We start from the raw sequence: 19523 nt of genomic DNA, 5'->3' as shown, positions 1-19523 counted from the left end.
GCAGCATGTGGGATCTTCCCAGACCAGGGCACGAACCCGTGTCCCCTGCATCGACAGGTGGACTCTCAACCGCTGCGCCACCAGGGAAGCCCCACAACTGATTTTTGAGGGTTGATTTTGTATCCTGCAACTTTGCTGAATTTATTCATTAGTTCTAATAGTATTTTTGTGGACTCTTTAGGGTTTTCTACATATAAGACCATGTCATCTGTGAACAGAGATAATTTTATTTCTACCTTTCCCATTCAGATGCTTATTTCTTTTTCTTGCCTAGTTGCTCTGGGTAGGACTTCCAGTACTATGTTGAATAGAAGCGGCAAGAGTGGACATCCTTGCCTTGTTCCTGATCTTAGAGGAAAAACATTCAGTTTTTCACCATTGAGTATGTTAGCTGTACACTTTTCATATATCACATTTATTATGTTGAGGTTCTCTTCCTAGTTTTTTAATGTTTTTATCATGAAAGAGTGTTGAATTATGTCAAATGCTTTTTCGGCATCAATTGAGATGATTATGTGATTTTTGACCATTGTTAATGAGGTGTGTTACATTTATGATTTTCATATTTTTTATTACATGTGTACATAATTATTTTACTGTGGTAAAAATATAATATGAAAATAGGGCAAAGATGCTATATACACCCACATAGAAAATTAGCTATTGATGGAAAATGTTTACATTTGAATAGCAATCAAAACTAAAATTTAGTTTTTTCCTCTATTTTCAATTTCTTTAAGAGGTTTCTTTTTTTGGAATTTTCTTTTATTTATTTTTTTATACAGCATGTTCTTATTAGTCATCCATTTTATACACATCGGTGTGTACATGTCAATCCCAATCTCTCAATTCATCACACCACTACCACCACCAACCCCACCCCCCCACCGTTTTCCCCCGTTGGTGTCCATAAGTTTGTTCTCTACATCCGTGTCTCTATTTCTGTCTTGCAAACCAGTGCATCTGTACCATTTTTCTAGGTTCCACATATATGTGTTAACATACGATATTTGTTTTTCTCTTTCTGACTTACTTCACTCTGTACGACAGTCTGTAGGTCCATCCATGTCTCTACAAATGACCCAATTTCATTCCTTTTTATGGCTGAGTAATATTCCATTCTATATATGTATCACATCTTCTTTATCCATTCCTCTGTCAGTGGGCATTTAGGTAGCTTTCATGACCTGGCTATTGTAAATAATGCTGCAATGAACATTGGGGTGCATGTGTCTTTTTGAATTATGGTTTTCTCAGGGTATATGCCCAGTAGTGGGATTGCTGGGTCATATGGTAATTCTATTTGTAGTTTTTTAAGGAACTGCCATACTGTTCTCCATAGTCGCTGTATCAATTTACCTTCCCACCAACAGTGCAAGAGGGTTCCCTTTTCCGACACCCTCTCCAGCATTTGTTGTTTGTAGATATTCTGATGATGCGCATTCTAACTGGTGTGAGGTGATACCTCCTTGTAGTTTTGATTTGCATTTCTCTAATAATTAGTGACGTTGAGCAGCTTTTCATGTGCTTCTTGGCCATCTGTATGTCCTCTTTGGAGAAACATCTATTTAGGTCTTCTGCCCAGTTTTGGATTGGTTTTTTTTTTTTTTTAATATTGAGCTGCATGAGCTGTTTATATATTTTGGAGATTAATCCTTTGTCCACTGATTCACTTGCAAATATTTTTTCCCATTTTGAGGGTTGTCTTTTCGTCTTGTTTGTAGTTTCTTTTGCTTTGCAAAAGCTTTTAAATTTCATTAGGTCCCATTTGTTTATTTTTGTTTTTATTTCCATTACTCTAGGAGGTGGATCAAAGAAGATCTTGCTGTGATTTATGTCAAAGAATGTTCCTCCTATGTTTTCATCTAAAAGTTTTATAGTGTCCGGTCTTACATTTACATCTCTAATCTTTTTTGAGTTTATTTTTGTGTATGGTGTTATGGAGTGTTCTAATTTCATTCTTTTTCATGTAGCTGTCCAGTTTTCCCAGCACCACTTATTGAAGAGGCTGTCTTTTCTCCATTGTATATCCTTGCCTCCTTTGTCATAGATTAGTTGACCGTAGGAGCATGGGTTTATCTTTGGGCTTTCTATCCTGTTCCATTGATCTATATTTCTGTTTTTGTGGCAGTTCCATATTACGTTTAATACTGTAGCTTTGTAGTATAATCTGAAGTCAGGGAGTCTGATTCCTCCAGCTCCGTTTTTTTCCCCTCAAAACTGCTTTGGCTATTCGGGGTCTTTTGTGTCTCCATACAAATTTTAAGATTGTTTGTTCTAGTTCTGTAAAAAAAAAAAAAGGCCATTGGTAATTTGATAGGGATTGCATTGAATCTGTAGATTGCTTTGGGTAGTATAGTCATTTTCATAATATTGATTCTTCCAATCCAAGAATATGGTATATCTCTCCATCTGTTGGTATCATCTTTAATTTCTTTCAACAGTGTCTCATAGTTTTCTACATACAGGTCTTTTGTCTCCCTAGATAGGTTTATTCCTAGGTATTTTATTCTTTTTGTTGCAATAGTAAATGGGAGTGTTTCCTTAATTTCTCTTTCAGATTTTTCATTAGTATATAGGAATGCCAGAGGTTTCTGTGCAATAATTTTGTATCCTGCAACTCTACCAAATTCATTGATTAGCTCTAGTAGTTTTCTGGTGGCATCTTTAGGAATCTCTATGTATACGATTCTCTATGTATAGTATTATGTCATCTGCAAACACTGACAGTTTTACTTCTTCTTTTACAATTTATATTCCTTTTATTTCTTTTTCTTCTCTGATTGCTGTGGCTAGGACTTCCATAACTATGTTGAGTAATAGTGGCAAGAGTGGACATCCTTCTCTTGTTCCTGATCTTAGAGGAAATGCTTTCAGTTTTTCACCATTGAGAATGATGTTTGCTGTGGGTTTGTCATATATGGCCTTCATTATGTTGAGGTAGGTTCCCTCTATGCCCACTTTCTGGAGAATTTTTATGATAAATAGGTGTTGAATTTTGTCAAAGGCTTTTTCTGCATCTATTGAGATGATCTTATGGTTTTTATTCTTCAATTTGTTAATATGGTGTATCACATTGATTGGTTTGCATGTATTGAAGAATGCTTGCATCCCTGGGGTAAATCCCACTTGATCATGGTGTATGATCCTTTTAATGTGTTGTTGGATTCTGTTTGCTAGTATTTCATTGAGGATTTTTGCATCTATATTCATCAGTGATATTGGTCTGTAATTTTCATTTTTGGTAGTATCTTTGGTTTTCATATCAGGGTGATGGTGGCCTTGTAGAATGAGTTTGGGAGTGTTCCTTCCTCTGCAGTTTTTTGGAAGAGTTTCAGAAAGATGGGTGTTAGCTCTTCTCTAAATGTTTGATAGAATTCACCTGTGAAACCATCTGGTCCTGGGCTTTTGTTCGTTGGAAGATTTTTAATCACAGTTTCAATTTCATTACTTGTGATTGGTCTGTTCATATTTTCTATTTCTTCCTTGTTCAATCTTGGAAGGTTATACCTTTCTAAGAATTTGTCCATTTCTTCTAGGTTGTCCATTTTGTTGGCATATAGTTGCTTGTAGTAGTCTCTTAGGATGCTTTGTATTTCTGCAGTGTCTGTTGTAACTTCTCTTTTTTCATTTCCAATTTTGTTGATTTGAGTCCTCTCCCTCTTTTTCTTGATGAGTCTGGCTAATGGTTTATCAATGTTGTTTATCTTCTCAAAGAACCAGCTTTTAGTTTTATTGATCTTTGCTATTGTTTTCTTTGTTTCTATTTCATTTATTTCTGCTCTGATCTTTATGATTTCCTTCCTTCTGCTAACTTTGGGTTTTGTTTGTTCTTCTTCCTCTAGGTCCTTTAGGTATAAGGATAGATTGTTTATGTGAGATTTTTCTTGTTTCTTGAGGTAGGCTTGTATAGCTGTAAACTTCCCTCTTAGAACTGCTTTTGCTGCATCCCATAGGTTTTGGATTGTCGTGTTTTCATTATCATTTGTCTGTAGGTAGTTTTTGATTTCCTCTTTGATTTCTTCAGTGATCTGTTGGATATTTAGTAACGTATTGTTTAGCCTCCATGTGTTTGTGTTTTTTACGTTTTCTTCCCTGTAATTGATTTCTAATCTCATAGTGTTGTGGTCAGAAAAGATGCTTGATATGATTTCAATTTTCTTAAATTTCCTGAGGCTTGATTTGTGACCCAAGATGTGATCTGTCCTGGAGAATGTTCCATGCACACTCGAGAATAAAGTGTAATCTGCTGTTTTGGGATGGAATTTCCTATATTCTTTAATTCTTCTAGGTCTTTTTTAAACATTTCTTGCATCTTCTTGATCTTTACCTCCATTCTTTTTCTGAGGTCCTGGATCATCTTCACTATCATTCTGAATTCTTTTTCTGGAAGGTTGACTATATCCACTTCATTTAGTTGTTTTCCTGGGGTTTTATCTTGTTCCTTCATCTGGTACATAGTCCTCTGCCTTTTCATCTTGTCTATCTTTCTGTGAATGTGGTTTTTGTTCCACAGGCTGCAGGATTGTAGTTCTTCTTGCTTCTGCTGTCTGCCCTCTGGTGGATGAGGCTATCTAAGAGGCTTGTGCAAGTTTCCTGATGGGAGGGACTGGTGGTGGGTAGAGCTGGCTGTTGCTTTGGTGGGCAGAGCTTAGTAAAACTTAATCCACTTGTCTGCTCATGGGTGGGGCTGGGTTCCCTCCTTGTTGGTTGTTTGGCCTGAGGCGACCCAACTCTGGAGCCTCCCCAGGCTCTTTGCGGGGGGCTCATGGCGGACTCTGGGAGTTCTCACGCCAAGGAGTAATTCCCAGAACTTCTGCTGCCAGTGTCCTTGTCCTCACGGTGAGACACAGCCACCCCCGCCTCTGCAAGAGACCCTCCAACACTAGCAGGTAGATCTTATTCAGTCTCCTATGGGGTCACTGCTCCTTTCCCTGAGTCCTGATGCACACACTAGTTTGTGTGTGCCCACCAAGAGTAGAGTCTCTGTTTCCCCCAGTCCTGTCAAAGTCCTGCAATCAAATCCCGTTAGCCTTCAAAGTCTGATTCTCTAGGAATTCCTCCTTTCGTTGCTGGACCCCCAGATTGGGAAGCCTGACGTGGGGCTCAGAACCTTCACTCCAGTGGGTGGACTTCTGTGGTATAAGTGTTCTCCAGTTTGTGAGTCACCCACGCAGCAGTTACGGGATTTGATTTTATTGTGTTTGCGCCCCTCCAGCCGTCTCATTGTGGCTTCTCCTTTGTCTTTGGAGGTGGGGTATCTTTTCTGGTGAGTTCCAGTGTCTTCCTGTCGATGATTGTTCAGCAGTTAGTTGTGATTCTGGTGTTTTTGCAAGAGGGAGTGAGAGCACGTCCTTCTACTCCGCCATCTTGAACCAATCCTGATTTTCATATGTTGAACCATCCCTGCATCCCAGGAATCAGTCCCTCTTGGTCATGGTGTTTAATCCTTTTAAAGTTTTGTTGAATTCATTTTATTAGTATTTTATTGAGGATATTTGCATGAGTTTTCATCAGGGATATTGGTCTGTAGTCTTCTTATAGTATCTTTGTCTGGTTTTGGTATGAGAAAAATGTTGGCCTCATACAATAAGTTTGGAAGTGTTCCCTCCTCTTTATTTTTTTGGAAGAGTTTGAGAAGGATTGGCATTAATTCTTTTGAAATGTGTGATAGAATTCTACAGTGAAGTCATCTCTGCCTGCAGTTTACTATGTTAGGAGATTTTTGATTGCTGATTCAGTCTCTCCTTACTAGTTATATGTTCAGAGTTTCTATTTCTTCTTTATTCAGTCTTTTTTTTTGGCCATGCTGTGTGGCATATGGGATCTTAGTTCCCCAACCAGGGGTCAAACCTGTGCCCCCTGCAGTGGGAGCATGGAGTCTTAACCACTGCATCACCAGGGAAGTCCTTGATTCAGTCTTGGTAGGTGTATATGTCTGGGAGTTTATCAGTTTCTTCTAGTTTATCTAATTTGTTGGTATATAATAGTTCATAGCGGTCTCTTATAGTCCTTCATTTTCTTATATCGTTTTTTGAAAATTTCTAAGTTGTATTTCTCACCCCTGGTGCAAGAGTGCTTCTGTCACTTTTGTATATTTTATACTAATTTATAATTTTAAAAATATACATATTTTTATAGATATATAAAATTATTAGTAATTTTTATGGTACTATTAGCAATCTTCTTGGTACTACTCTATTACTTTTTCTGTCTATCAAGGACATTTGTAATTTTGTCTTTTGTCTAATGGAATGGATTATAACTTTATAATTAAGGAACCACAGGGTTTTAGAAGAAGTATACCAGCTTGTATGGAAAGGGACAGAAACAGCACAAAATGAAAAGAAGTCTTTAGACTCCCCATATTCTATGGACAGGAAATGACTGAGAAATCTGCTCAGCTGCAGACACAGGCTCCCTTTTTTTGTATGCAAGAAAGGATGAGTTGGAGGGCAGGTCAAGAGCCCAAATATGTAACCCAGAGCCTCAGAGAACAAACCCTTAGGGAGTAGGACTGAGCCCTAATCAAGGAACTGGCCCATATGCCTGAACGGGCTTCAGAATCCCTACACACTAATGACCATTTTATGCTTCTGCTTTCTCCCCTTTCAAACAGCAATGTATATAGTGGTTATCTTTTGCCTGTTCCATCATTGTCTATTGAGAATGAGGAAAAATAATTCATTCATTTCTTCACATTGAGAGGAATAGTTCTCAAGGAGCTATATCCAAGAGACCACACTAGACCTGAATGTAGACGATGAGATCTTAGAGTTTGCATTGGTCTCAAAGTCTGATGGGATGAGGCTTGGAAATCTTGGAGAGAAGTGTTATTTGCATGTGATACGGGTGGAAATTGTAGCCAGAGAGTAGACCATTGACTACAACAATTCATATCTGTCCCACTTGCAAAATATACTCACTTCTCTCTCCAAGCCCCCCAAAGCCTCATCCTACCAGACTTTGATTAAATTTTCCAAAGATGGCAATAACAACTCTCCCATCTCATAAACTCTCCTTATCGTGTGACATTATGAATGTGCCTGTCCAGTGGTAGAGTCTATGTCTTCTCTCCTTGAACACGATTGAGCCTTTGTGACTGCCTTGACCAGTAGAATAAGGCTGAAATGATGATATGTGGCTTCTGTGTCATAGAATGCCATGTGCTTCTGCCTTGCTCTCTTTGATTGCTCATTCTTAAAACCCAGCTACTTTTCCGTGAAATTAAGCCTGAGGAGAAGTCATGTGAAGAGGAACTGAGGTCCGCAGCCCACGGTTCTGGCTGAGCTCATAATAGTCAGCAACAGCTTGCTAGCCAGTGAATGAGCCATCTTTAAAGTGGAACCTTCACCTTCCAGTCGAAATGCCCCACTAATGCAATGTGGACCAGAGATGAGCTTGCAGACATATGGACAAAATAAATGATTCTTGTTACTTTAAGCCATCAGGTGTTGGCGTGCTTTGCTACATACACAGTGATAGATGCTTGGAACACACCCTCATCTGTTTCTATGGCATTAACTACACTGATTCTCAGATTTGAATTTTCAGGTCCGACGTTTCTTCAGAGTTCCTGTCCCATATATTTAACTACTAACTAGATGTCTTTCTCCGAAGCTCTACATGTCCGGCATTAATGTGTTATCCTTTACCATCTGTTCTTGCTCCATTATCTTGGTTAATTTATTGTCCGGTCATTCATGGCAGAAACCTGGAAAGCCATTCTCAACTCCTACATCTCTCTGCATCTAATTTTAGATCTTAAATATCTTTTGAATTCTTCATCCTAACAGCCAGCGCTTTAAGGATCTTTAATCCTCTCTCTCGTGTACTATTTTAGCAATAAAAACTGATCTGGTCTATACTGTATTCCTGTACTTCACTCTCTTTAAGTTTATGCTCTCTGTTGCTTGCAGAGTGATATCATTTATTTTATTTATTTATTTATAAAACATCTTTGTTGAGATATAGTTCACATATCATTGAATTCACCCATTTAAATTGTAGGATTCATTGGTTTTTAGTATATGTTTTTTTGTTTCTGTTCTTTGGTTTTTTTGGCCACATGGCATGTGGGATCTTCGTTCCCCAGAGTCTTAACCACTGGACCACCAGGGAAGTCCCTTTTTTCTTTTTTTTTTTAAACAGAGTGATATATTTTAAATACACATATATGATCTTGTTACCATAATTTTTGCAGTTCCTAACTGGCTTCCAATTATTTACAGAATAAAGCCCTACCTTCTTAGGAGGATATATATAGTTTTTAATGATTTGTCCCCTTGCCAGAGCTCCAGTCTTACTGTCTTTTCCCCCTTTTTACTTTTTTAATACTAAATTTCTTATAGTTCTCCAAATACACAAAGAAAAAACCAGGCTTTTCTACTCCTTCAGGCTGTTACACGCATTCAGGTTTTGGCATAATTGAGCTCTGTGTTGTTGTAGCACTGAGGTTCCCACCTTCTCGCTGGCTGTTTCCCGGTGTTGCTCTTACCTCCTACAGGCTGTTCTCAGATCCTGACCATGTGGCCCCCTCAAAAAATTGCAGTTTTCTCCATCAAAGCCAGCAGACAAATCTCACTCCTTTGTGCTATGACAGTCTTACATGGTGTGACCTAATCCAGGGAGTGACTCTGCTATAAGTATCACCCACACTCAAGGAATTAGGATTATACAAAATATAGGTGTACACCAGGAATCTTGGGGACCATCTTAGAATTCTGCTTACCATAGGTAAATATAGATTCCTCTGTGAAAACTTTTATGATTAAAAAACACCTCAATAATTAGAAATTTTACAAGAATGCATCTTCCCGTGTATCTGCTTTTATCCACTCTGCTGGTTACTCAGTGGGCTCTTTCAATCTGGCAGCTCATGCTTCTTCAGTTGTGGGAAACTTTTGTGTGTATTTCAGTGATGATTTCTTCCCTTCTGTTTTCTCCCTTCTCTCTTTCTGGGACTCCTATTTGAATGTTGGGCCCCTTGAACTAGTCCCTCAATTTTATCTCTTCTATTATCCATCTGTCTTTTGCTATACTTTCTGGCAGATTTATTCAACTTTATTTTTCATTTCTTTATGGATAATCTATCTTCCCATCCTTTTGAGCTTCTCTTTGGTGGTTTTCTGAACCTTCTTCTGAATAGTCTGTTTCCTCCACGTTACTTGTTTTTCTGTTTGTTCTGGTCTCTGTCTTTCATGTTAGAGGCTGTCCTTAGATGCTTGTTACTCTTTGTTCATGATTTAGAATCTGAAACTAAAAAAGCTGATTGGAAATTCTGAGGCTGTCGATCGCACTTGTTAACTCTGAGCTCCATAGGGTGATTGGATCTGGGCTGCTTTCTGGTGAACCTCAATGTCAGTAGCATTAAACTTTTTCTTGTGGTTACTCAAGGTCCCCAGAAAAGGAACTTCCAGTTTTCTGCTGGTGTACAGAAGTCTGGCTGCTAGCATACTGGAAACTGAGTGGGAAAGGGCTAAAAGGAGTCTCAGCATTTGGGTACTCAATCCCCCTGCTTTGGGTATGGTATTCCCACTCTCAGCTGTTCCTGCAGTCCGGCCAGATTTCTTCTGGTGTGAGGGAGGGACCTAAGTTCATGGAGTTGGGGAGGGGAATCTAGGGATCTAATGCTTCCTCAAAAGTTTTACCTGTTCCTCCTTATTTTGGAGCCTTCCTGCCATTCCCCTTCCAATATTTCTCTCCCAGTTCCAGAGACACCAGGCAGTGACAGTTCCTGAGCAATTTTAGGATTCTGCAGTTAAAGTGAAATTGTCTCTTAGCTTTTCCTCTCTCATGGCTTTAGGGTTTTGTTCTCCAGCTTCCAAAATTTTGCTGCCTTTTCTCTTTTCCTTTCTTCACATATGTATGTTTATCTCTTTTGAAAAATCCTACTGCTGTAGTTTGTGCTGGGATTTCTGGAGGGGGTGAAATTAGATGTGTATATTCAAGCTGATGTCAACTCAGATGTTCCTCATTGTTCTGTAATATGTCATTATATGTTAAATTCTTATGTGGAAGTATTTGTTCCTTAGTTATCTGTTCTTTTTGTTTCGAATATCTCTTTATTTATCAGTACCACAGTTTTTTATTGTTTTTTTTGTTTCTTTATAATATCCTTATTCTTTATGGTTGTAAATTTCTGTTTAACTCCTTGTAAAATTTGTTAGTTTCATAATGCTTAAACTATACGGGTACACTGGGAGCATTAAACTTAGAAAATCATGAGACCATTTCTGTTAATGTTAATGGATTTATTTCACAGACTTGTTTTTTCACTCGTCTTTATTGATAAGAATTAGCAGGGTTTAAATCCAAATATTGGAACATTATTATCACACAGTAAAGACGTTTTGTTCTTTTTCTAAATGAAGACTGAAGTTGCTGAAGATCCTCAACAAGTTTCAACTGTTCATCTTCAACTAGGATTACCACTGGTTTTTATTGTCAGTCAACAAGCTACATATGAAGCTGATAGAACAACTGCAGAATGGGTTGCTTGGCGTCTTCTGGGAAAAGCAGGAGTTCTGCTCCTGTTAAGGTATTTTGAACATAAAGTAGTCACTATACTGTATTTAGCAGAACACTAATATTTTTCTTATACGGCAATCTGTTCACTTATAAATAAAATCAGATCTCTAATGGACTCTAATGTAGTTAAAACCAGTTGCTGAGCTAAAGTCTTTAATTATCAGCTTGATTAATATTTAGACCTTTAAACTTTGCTAAGTGAAGCTGTAGATTGAGACAGAGGGTAGAAAATCTGATCTGTATTTATGTGTAAAATTTCTCAGACTCGCTAAATTGTAATCTTTCTTCATAAACATTTTTTAGAACTTACAGCTCTATTTTAGATTGACATCCTGGATGACTATTATTCTTGAGATTAACAACATAAAACATTTATTTCCATTTTGAAAAAGGGACTCTTTGGAAGTGGACTTTCCTAAGAATGCTAATGTGGTCTTCAAAAGAGCAGAAGAGGTTAGTCATTTTATATATTGGTCTACAGTGTCTGCTTATTTAATACATGCGGTCCTAAAGTAACATACACTTATTATAGGAAAATTCTGTGAATTGCCACTATTCAAAGATAATTGCTGTTAACATTTTGGTGTGTTTTTTTTCATCTGTTACTCTGTCTCTCCATGTGTGTGTGTTTATTTAAATATATATGTATTCTTTATTAATTTTTTTTGAATGCCAAGTGTCTTCTGTACTCTTTTATTATCATCATAGTCTTTGCATCAAGATACATAGCAATGATAGCAGGTTTCTTTTTAAAGCTTAGTATTAAATATTAAATATCTTTCCCCACTTTAATTTTACATTACTCTGCCAAGAAAAAATTAAAACTCAAGTTATCTGAAGCCTGGACACACTTCCATGATTAGCCGGGCTGTGTAAAAGTTGGTGGCTTTGTTCTTGCTGCTGTGTGAGCAGGTCCAGGCCCTAAAAAGATGGACGAGGTTATCATTGTTTTTCAAAAGTGTGCTACAAAAACGGATGGCCTGTTATAAGCCAGGTTACAAAGTCAAGACGGGGGGGAGGGAGGGACAGTTTCTTCTGGAAACTTAAAACATTTATTTCCATTTTGAAAAAGGGACTCTTTGGAAGTGGACTTTCCTAAGAATGCTAATGTGGTCTTCAAAAGAGCAGAAGAGGTTAGTCATTTTATATATTGGTCTACAGTGTCTGCTTATTTAATACATGCGGTCCTAAAGTAACATACACTTATTATAGGAAAATTCTGTGAATTGCCACTATTCAAAGATAATTGCTGTTAACATTTTGGTGTGTTTTTTTTCATCTGTTACTCTGTCTCTCCATGTGTGTGTGTTTATTTAAATATATATGTATTCTTTATTAATTTTTTTTGAATGCCAAGTGTCTTCTGTACTCTTTTATTATCATCATAGTCTTTGCATCAAGATACATAGCAATGATAGCAGGTTTCTTTTTAAAGCTTAGTATTAAATATTAAATATCTTTCCCCACTTTAATTTTACATTACTCTGCCAAGAAAAAATTAAAACTCAAGTTATCTGAAGCCTGGACACACTTCCATGATTAGCCGGGCTGTGTAAAAGTTGGTGGCTTTGTTCTTGCTGCTGTGTGAGCAGGTCCAGGCCCTAAAAAGATGGACGAGGTTATCATTGTTTTTCAAAAGTGTGCTACAAAAACGGATGGCCTGTTATAAGCCAGGTTACAAAGTCAAGACGGGGGGGAGGGAGGGACAGTTTCTTCTGGAAACAGAATTTCTGAAGAGTCCCAGTCCATCATTTTTCCCCAGAATGGTTGGAGGGGGTGTAAAATCTCAACATGAGTTTCAAAGCCCCATCTCTGTGAGGGGACAGTAGTTGCCTTACTGAGGAGGGCACGGCTCAGTGGTGAGGCGGCCACGTCTGCCCATCCCCACTGCTCTCAGCGAGGGAAAGGAGAGTTTAATGCCCAGGAGTGTGAAGTGGGCTGAAGGTCGGTTGGTACTGAATTCTCTATGAGGTTTCTTCTAGAAACAGACAACTCAGACCCTTGCTGTCACTTCAGCAAAGAAGTTATTTTAAAAGCACTTGGGAAGTTCCTCCTGTGCCCTTGCAGGGCGGCTCAGAGGAGGGAGTCATCAGTACAGCCCCCCTTCCAGGCCATGTCGGAACTCCTGAAAGTTGGAGACCCCGTAGAAGTGGATGAAGGCGGCTGCTACCACCAGGACGTGGAAGATCTGATGAGACTAGAACCATATGTTGGATTTTCCAGGGAAGAAGTGCTCGGGAATCCGTGCAGCATAAAGGCCAGCTCTGGTGATGTACATCACAGCTATGAGGAAGAACCAGCCCATCTGGCCCACCGTGGTGGCCTTGACGAAGCCCTCCACGATTGTAAAGTGCATGGTGGGCACGATGCCGCTCAAGCCAAGCCCCAGGAACACCCCTGCTCTTGTCTGCCGGTGCTTAGGAGTGGCAAACCAGTGCCACTGCACCACAATGATGGCAGAGGTGCCCACGCTGGAGAGGTAGATGAGCCGTGGCTGTGGGGAGCAGTAGAAGGAGTAACAGAGCCAGGGGACAAAGCTCCCCGTAATCAGCAGGGCAATCCCTGAATAATCCAGTTGGGAAAAGGTCTGAGAGACCTTCTCTGAGTGATAATAGACAGTGTGAAAGAGCCAGGAGAAGCTGAGGCAGAGCACCGTGCCTGGGAAGAACATCCCGAACACCACCTTCTCCTGAAGGGGGGTCATGAAGTACATGTTGGTCTGAGCATGGTCAGGATTCCCAGAAAGAGAAACAGCACAAAACCAAGCAGGTGGGTCCAGATGTTGCCTGTCTCCGTGTGGATGCGGAAGATGCTCTTGAAGCAGGCCCGGAAGGAGGGCATGGGCGGCCTGTGGCCGTGCAGCAGGTAGTCGTTGTCCTTCAGCCAGTCGGGGAGCACTGTCGTGCAGGATGACCCTCCAGCACCCCTCCCAGACCTTATGCACAAACTCCTCCATCTTCTCCACGGCATGGTGGGCTTGCAAGGGAAGTGTCGGCACGCAGCCCTCCTCCTCATCTTCCTGAGGCACTGGGCGTGCCTGCTCTTCTTTAGCTTTGCTTGGGCTGGCGATGCCCTGCTTGCTTAGCTCCTCTAGCAGGGGGCCCAGCTCAGCCAGCTCCGCTGTGTCAGCCTCCCTGTTCCCGGCAGGAGCCCCATTGCCCTGGGCCACCACAGGTCCTTTGTGAGAAGACATCTGGCTGGCACCTCAATGCCCTGTGGCTTCAGCTTGGGGAAAGGGTGGGGTCTCTAGGGCCCAGGGAGCAAAGAGTTCCCTGTGATGGAAGACAGGCGGGCGGCGGGCTCTGCTCGGGGCCGTGGACCCCGCGCTACATCCCGCGGCACTGGAGGCGGCCTGTGGCCAAACGGTGCGAATCTTCTGCCTATATATATACTGTAAAGAAATTTAGGATCATGCTATATATCCTGCTTTTCATGTACAGTTATATTTCATTACTTGCTATTGTGCTGTGATGCCTGCCTTTGTACACTGTTTTGGACGTCACTGATTCTTTTGCTAAATTTCTGGAAGTAAGTTTTATTAAAGGAAATGGGAATTTTTAAGACTTTTAAAATGCATTGTCAAATTTCCCTCCAGAAGGGTTATACTTTTACCAGCAGGGTTTGGAATTTCTTGTTTCTCATACATCTTTGCCAATACTGAATGGTAACCTTAAAAAAAAAATCATTTCTATACACAAAAAAAGTTTCAGTATTAATTTGCATGTCTTTGATAACTTTGACTAGTTAGGTCATTTGTATTTACTCTGTAAATTTCTGTTAATGTCCCTTTTTCCTTAAATTGTTCTTAATTAAGAACTCTTTAGTTCTGAACATCTTGTAAATATTATATACATGTGCTAAAAAATTGTTGATATGTTTATGAACTGCCAGACAGTTTAAACTTAAATTCCCTTGCATAAGTCTATGATAGGAATACTGGGCTAAAGAGTCAGAAGACTTGGATTCTGTTCCTGCTAGTTCTGGGTCCAGATAACTGAATTAACTTCTTCAAGCTCAGATTTCTCATTTGTGAAATAGTCGTAAAACCTCCCCTTCTAACTTACAAGAAGTTTTATAAGACCCAATAGGAAAATACTTTGAGAACTGTAGTATTGTTCAAATGTGTACACTGTGGGGCTAGTATGCTTTGCTTTTTGACCAGGTAATGGAAAGAATACTTACTGAAGCTATTTTTTTTACTATTAGGTAAAGACCCCTAAGTAAAAAATTACTTAATTTGTTATTGGGAAATAGGTTTTGTAGAAGAATTAAAGTTCATGCTGTTGTCCCAGTGCATATAAAAGTTATATATATACTATACTGTAGTCTAGTAAGTGTGCCATAGCATTATGTCTAAAAAAACAATGTATATGCCTTAATTTAAAAATTCCTAATTGCTAAAAAAATGCTAACCATCATCTGAGCCTTCATTGAGTTGTAATCTTTTTGCTTGTGGAGGGTCCCGCCTTGATGTTGACGTGGCTGCTGACCGACCAGGGCAGTGGCTGCGGCAGTTTCTTAAGATCAGACGACAGTGAAGTTTGCCCCATTGATCGACTCTTCCTTTCATGAAAGATTTCTCTGTAGTATGCTACAGAGCAATGCTGCTGGTAGAATTTTACCCAGAGTAGAACGTCTTTCACAATTGGAATCAATCCTCTCAGACCCTGCTGCTGCTTTATCAACTTAGTTTTTGTAATATTCTCAATCCTTTGTTGTCGTTTCAACAGTCTTCACAGCATCTTCACCAGCAGTGAATTCCATCTCAAGAAACCACGTTCTTTGCTCATCCATAAGAAGCAACTCCTCATCCCTTCAAGTTTTATCATGAGGTTGCAGCAGGGATAATTTACTAAAATAATCCAGTGGCCTAAAATTTCATGTTTTAAAAATGTTTTGGTTGAGGCTTAGTGAAAGAAATTTTAATGGAACAATTTCAATGGAATAGAATTTGGTATTCTTAAAATACCTAGGGGCAGATAGTATTTTTATGTTTATGGCTAAACAGGCAATTAAACTTTTTAGTGGAATTTTTTTAGATGAAGTATTATTTTGAATATTTCTGTAGAATACAAAATAATATTGTCTCTGTTTGCAATAAAATTGTAGATATTTTTATACCTCAGTTGTATTGAGGTGGGACTTACTGTTATATGTAAAATGCTTCAGATGTCAGTGTAATGTAATTGTGACAAGAAGCAAGCGAGACTTTCAGTTCTTTTTTGCCCTCTTTTTCAGTAGCACACACTATCTTTCTATAACGTATACTTTGGATGCTTTTAATAGTGATCGTGGAGTTAATTTACCTTTTTAAAAAAATATATTAAAATTGAAGTTCAGAGGTTTAGTTTCATTTCATTTTAGTATCAAACAAGTAAAACATTTTTATATTAAAATGCTTTGTTATATTTTAGTCATATCTTTTAAAATTAATGTATTTCTAGGGAGTGCCAGTGGAATTTTTGGTGTTAAGTAATATTGATTTAATCGTATCCCGTGTGGAAAGTAATATGCACATTGAGGAAATGCACGAAGATGAAGACAATGACATTGAAGGTCCAGATATGGGTAATATGTTTTTTTGATGATCATGCTGCCCTTCCATTTATGCCCAGCATCCTTAAGGTCAGGGAAATTTCAGTGAATTAACTGTCACATTCAAGAATGTGAAGAGGCCTGAAGAAATTAATTTTGAATTTCATTTTAGCCACTTGATGAGGTGTAAAGATATAAGGATGCTCTATTTTGTTTAGTGCGATACCTTTCACTGTTACATGTCAGGCTTCTAGCTTTCCACAAGTGTGCCTTTATCCTCCACATCAGTTCTTTCAGCCCTACTGGTCTACTCCGTGTTTAAAAAGGACCCAGGAGCCACAGTATGGTATTTTATTTTTATTATTCCTATTAGGTTATGAAATTCTGATAAATATAGTTGTATTTGTCAATGAATCCAATTGTTAGCAGTATAGGGAGTAGATTTTGATAACATTTTAATAATTCTTTTTAATATGTTATTTCTGCTTTTCTTTTTATTGCTCTTATTGCTTACATTTTTGAAGTATTCTGTAGTTTTCAAGGCTATTTCCCACTCATTATTTACTTTGATAGCTGTCCTCTGAGTTAGCTGAGGTCACCTTCGTTTTGTAGAGGAAAAAAATCTGTGTTTTAGCTCAGTTAAGTGATCTGCCCAGTGTCACACAAACGGCATGTGGAGCATTCTGACTTGAAATCTTACTTATGATCATTATCATTCCTAGTACTTCTTTTATAACATCAGTCCTATTCTGAAATTGCTTATTTACTTTTCTCTCTTCTCTATTGGTCTACAAAATTTCTAAGGCAGGGATTATGTCTTGTACATTCTAGTATCCCATTTAGTAAATACTTGAATTTTTATATAGTACTATTATCATGAGTCCCATTTAGTAAATACTTTTTTTTTTAATTAATTAATTAATTAATTTTTGGCTGTGTTGGGTCTTTGTTGCTGTGTGTGGGCTTTCTCTAGTTGCGGCGAGCGAGAGCTACTCTTCGTTGCAGTGCACGGGTTTCTCATTGTGGTGACTTCTCTTGTTGTGGACCATAGGTTCTAGGTGTGCAGGCTCAGTAGTAGTGGCTCACAGGCTCTAGAGCATAGGCTCAGTAGTTGTGGCACACGGGCTTAGCTGCTCCGTGGCGTGTGGGATCTTCCCGGACCAGGGCTCAAACCCTTGTCCCCTGCATTGGCTGGTGGATTCTTAACCACTGTGCCACCAGGGAAGTCCCGTAAATACTTTTTATATAGTCCTATTATCGTGATTCCCGAGATGGAAGTAATTTACATATTGTTTTCATGAGGTCTCTTTATTATGAGGATCAACATCTATATTATAAATTTAATAAGGGCTCTGAGCTTTAACTATTACTGGTGACCAGCTTCTTGGTTTGAGCACTGCTCTAGTATTTTTCTGATATACAGAAGTTAGAATTGCTTGTGATTTAAGCCAGAGTTCTTCTCCATAGCATCGTCATTGTATAGGCAGATCTGTGTTTTGCTCTCTTGCTCCCTGCTTTATTCCTATCATGGTTCATATATTCTTCAGAGTCAGAGGAATCATCTGTAAATTTAATAAGATTCCTGTCCTCAGTGGCTAGTTGCCTGTTTCAAAATTTCATTGTTGCCATGTCTCCTGTTGTACTTCCTGATTCTCTGGCTTTAGTTTGCCTGCTGGTGCTGCCTTCTCTTTTTTTCTAACTCTCCCCTATCTTCTCTCCTCAGCCCAGTTCTCATGTTTCTTAAACAGCTTTCTTTTTTTGCTTTGTAGTGGAATTTTTTGTTTTGTTTTGTTTTTTGGGGTTTTTTTTTTTTTGGTCTTAACTTCCTATGTTTGTAATCCATACTGACCCATAATATAGTTTGATGTCATGCCCATATACACAGTTTCCTTCTCATTTTCATTTCATTCCCATTTATATGAGACATGGATGAGGGTTTGGAAAGAGTTTGTTACCATATAAGAGCGGAATATAAAGAAAAATGCCCTTCAAAGGAAATGGGCACAAGATGAATCAGAATTAAATGGACTGAGGTCTCCAAAAGGAGAGTATGAGAAAAAATAACAAACGTGTGGCTGCTGAGGAATAAATAAATTTATAAATTATAAATTTTTAAATGAGGGTGGCTTATTAAGAGAATGGGGAAGCAAGAAGGAGGTGTTTGGACAAGATAAGAGAAGAAAGGATGGATTGGGAAATAAGAATGGACTGGCAGGAAAATGAAAATACATGAATAATAAGAAACAAACACAGTAAATGAGAAAATTGGCCTTTATTAATTTTGGTATTGAGGGCATAACTTTTAGTGTCATAGAATGTGGTATTTAAAAGTACCTTAAAATTAATAGTCGAACTCTTATGTTTCACAGGTTTGAATATTGAGACACAGAGTTATATAACTGACTAGAGTTACACAGCTAAAAATTGCCAATATGGTACTGAAATCCAGACCTAGTATTTTATTTTATAGTATTAGCAATCATATGGAAAATAATAATTTAGTTTTCTGAATGCATTGCCTTTCTCACTTCCTCCCTTCCTTTCTTTTTAATATCTTGTTACAGAGAATTATAAACTTACCATAAAGTAGACAGCATAATAGAACAAATCTCCAGGTACCCATTACCTGGCCTCGCCCAGCCACCATCAGTTTATGGCTAATCCTATTCCAATCACTGCCCTCCCTTTATTATTTTGCAGCAAATTCCAAACATACAAATTCATCCATAAATATTTCCCTGTGTATTTGAGAAATGTAAGGATTCTCCTTTTAAAATTAACATAATTAATGCTATTACTACATCTACAAAGTTAACAATAATTCTTAATATCAGAGTCAGTGTTCAGATTTCAACTTCATCATGATTTTTCATGCCACTGTTGCTTTGTACATGCTGTTCCTTTTACTCCATATGCCTCTGCTGCCTGCCTAAGTTTTATTTTTCTTTTAATGTTCAGCTTGTGTCAACTCTTCTAGGAAGCTTGTCTCTCTTATCAAGTTAGATGTCCCTCCAGTGTTATCATACAATCTATATAAATTCCAGTGGGATATTTGTGAGTTCATAATGTGTTTTTTATTTTTTTACCACATACTTTGATGGATGGATGAATGGGTGGGTGGATGGATCTATCTGTCTATCTTAAAGTTTTGTTTTTTTAAGATTTAATTGACATGTAACATGTTAGTTTTAGTTGTACACCATAATGATTCAATATTTCTATATATTGTGGTTAATGAAAGTTTTTTACATATTCAGAATCCACCCTTAACTCAATACACTTAGAATAAAATCCAAAATTCTTGGCTTATATGGCCTCTTATAATCCAGCTACTGTCTAGCCTAGAGTTTTCTCATGTTATTTCTTCAGGCCATCTTGTTTTAGTCAAATTTGCCTTCCCTCAGTACCTAGAATATGCTTAGCTCTTATTTCTCAGAGCTTTGCATGTGTTTTCCCTT

At 38.4% G+C, this 19523-nt stretch overlaps 1 protein-coding gene and 1 pseudogene across 1 annotated transcript in view; one reads left to right on the top strand and one right to left on the bottom strand.

Moving 5' to 3' along the window:
* TXNDC16 (thioredoxin domain containing 16) overlaps positions 1-19523 on the top strand; it is a 108631-nt gene that overhangs the window by 44353 nt on the left and 44755 nt on the right. Inside the window, exons 10-12 of the mRNA XM_024734795.1 lie at positions 10374-10540; positions 10923-10983; positions 15975-16098. Coding sequence (XP_024590563.1) covers positions 10374-10540; positions 10923-10983; positions 15975-16098 — 352 coding nt within the window. The remainder of the gene's footprint in view (positions 1-10373; positions 10541-10922; positions 10984-15974; positions 16099-19523) is intronic.
* LOC112392904 (adiponectin receptor protein 1 pseudogene) lies at positions 12604-13723 on the bottom strand (annotated as a pseudogene).

Source organism: Neophocaena asiaeorientalis, unplaced genomic scaffold, assembly GCF_003031525.2.
Source record: "Neophocaena asiaeorientalis asiaeorientalis breed wild unplaced genomic scaffold, Neophocaena_asiaeorientalis_V1.1 scaffold547, whole genome shotgun sequence".
Taxonomy (NCBI): Eukaryota; Metazoa; Chordata; class Mammalia; order Artiodactyla; family Phocoenidae; genus Neophocaena; species Neophocaena asiaeorientalis.
The sequence above is the reverse complement of the archived record's forward strand: the minus strand, read 5'-3'. Positions and strand labels throughout refer to the sequence as shown.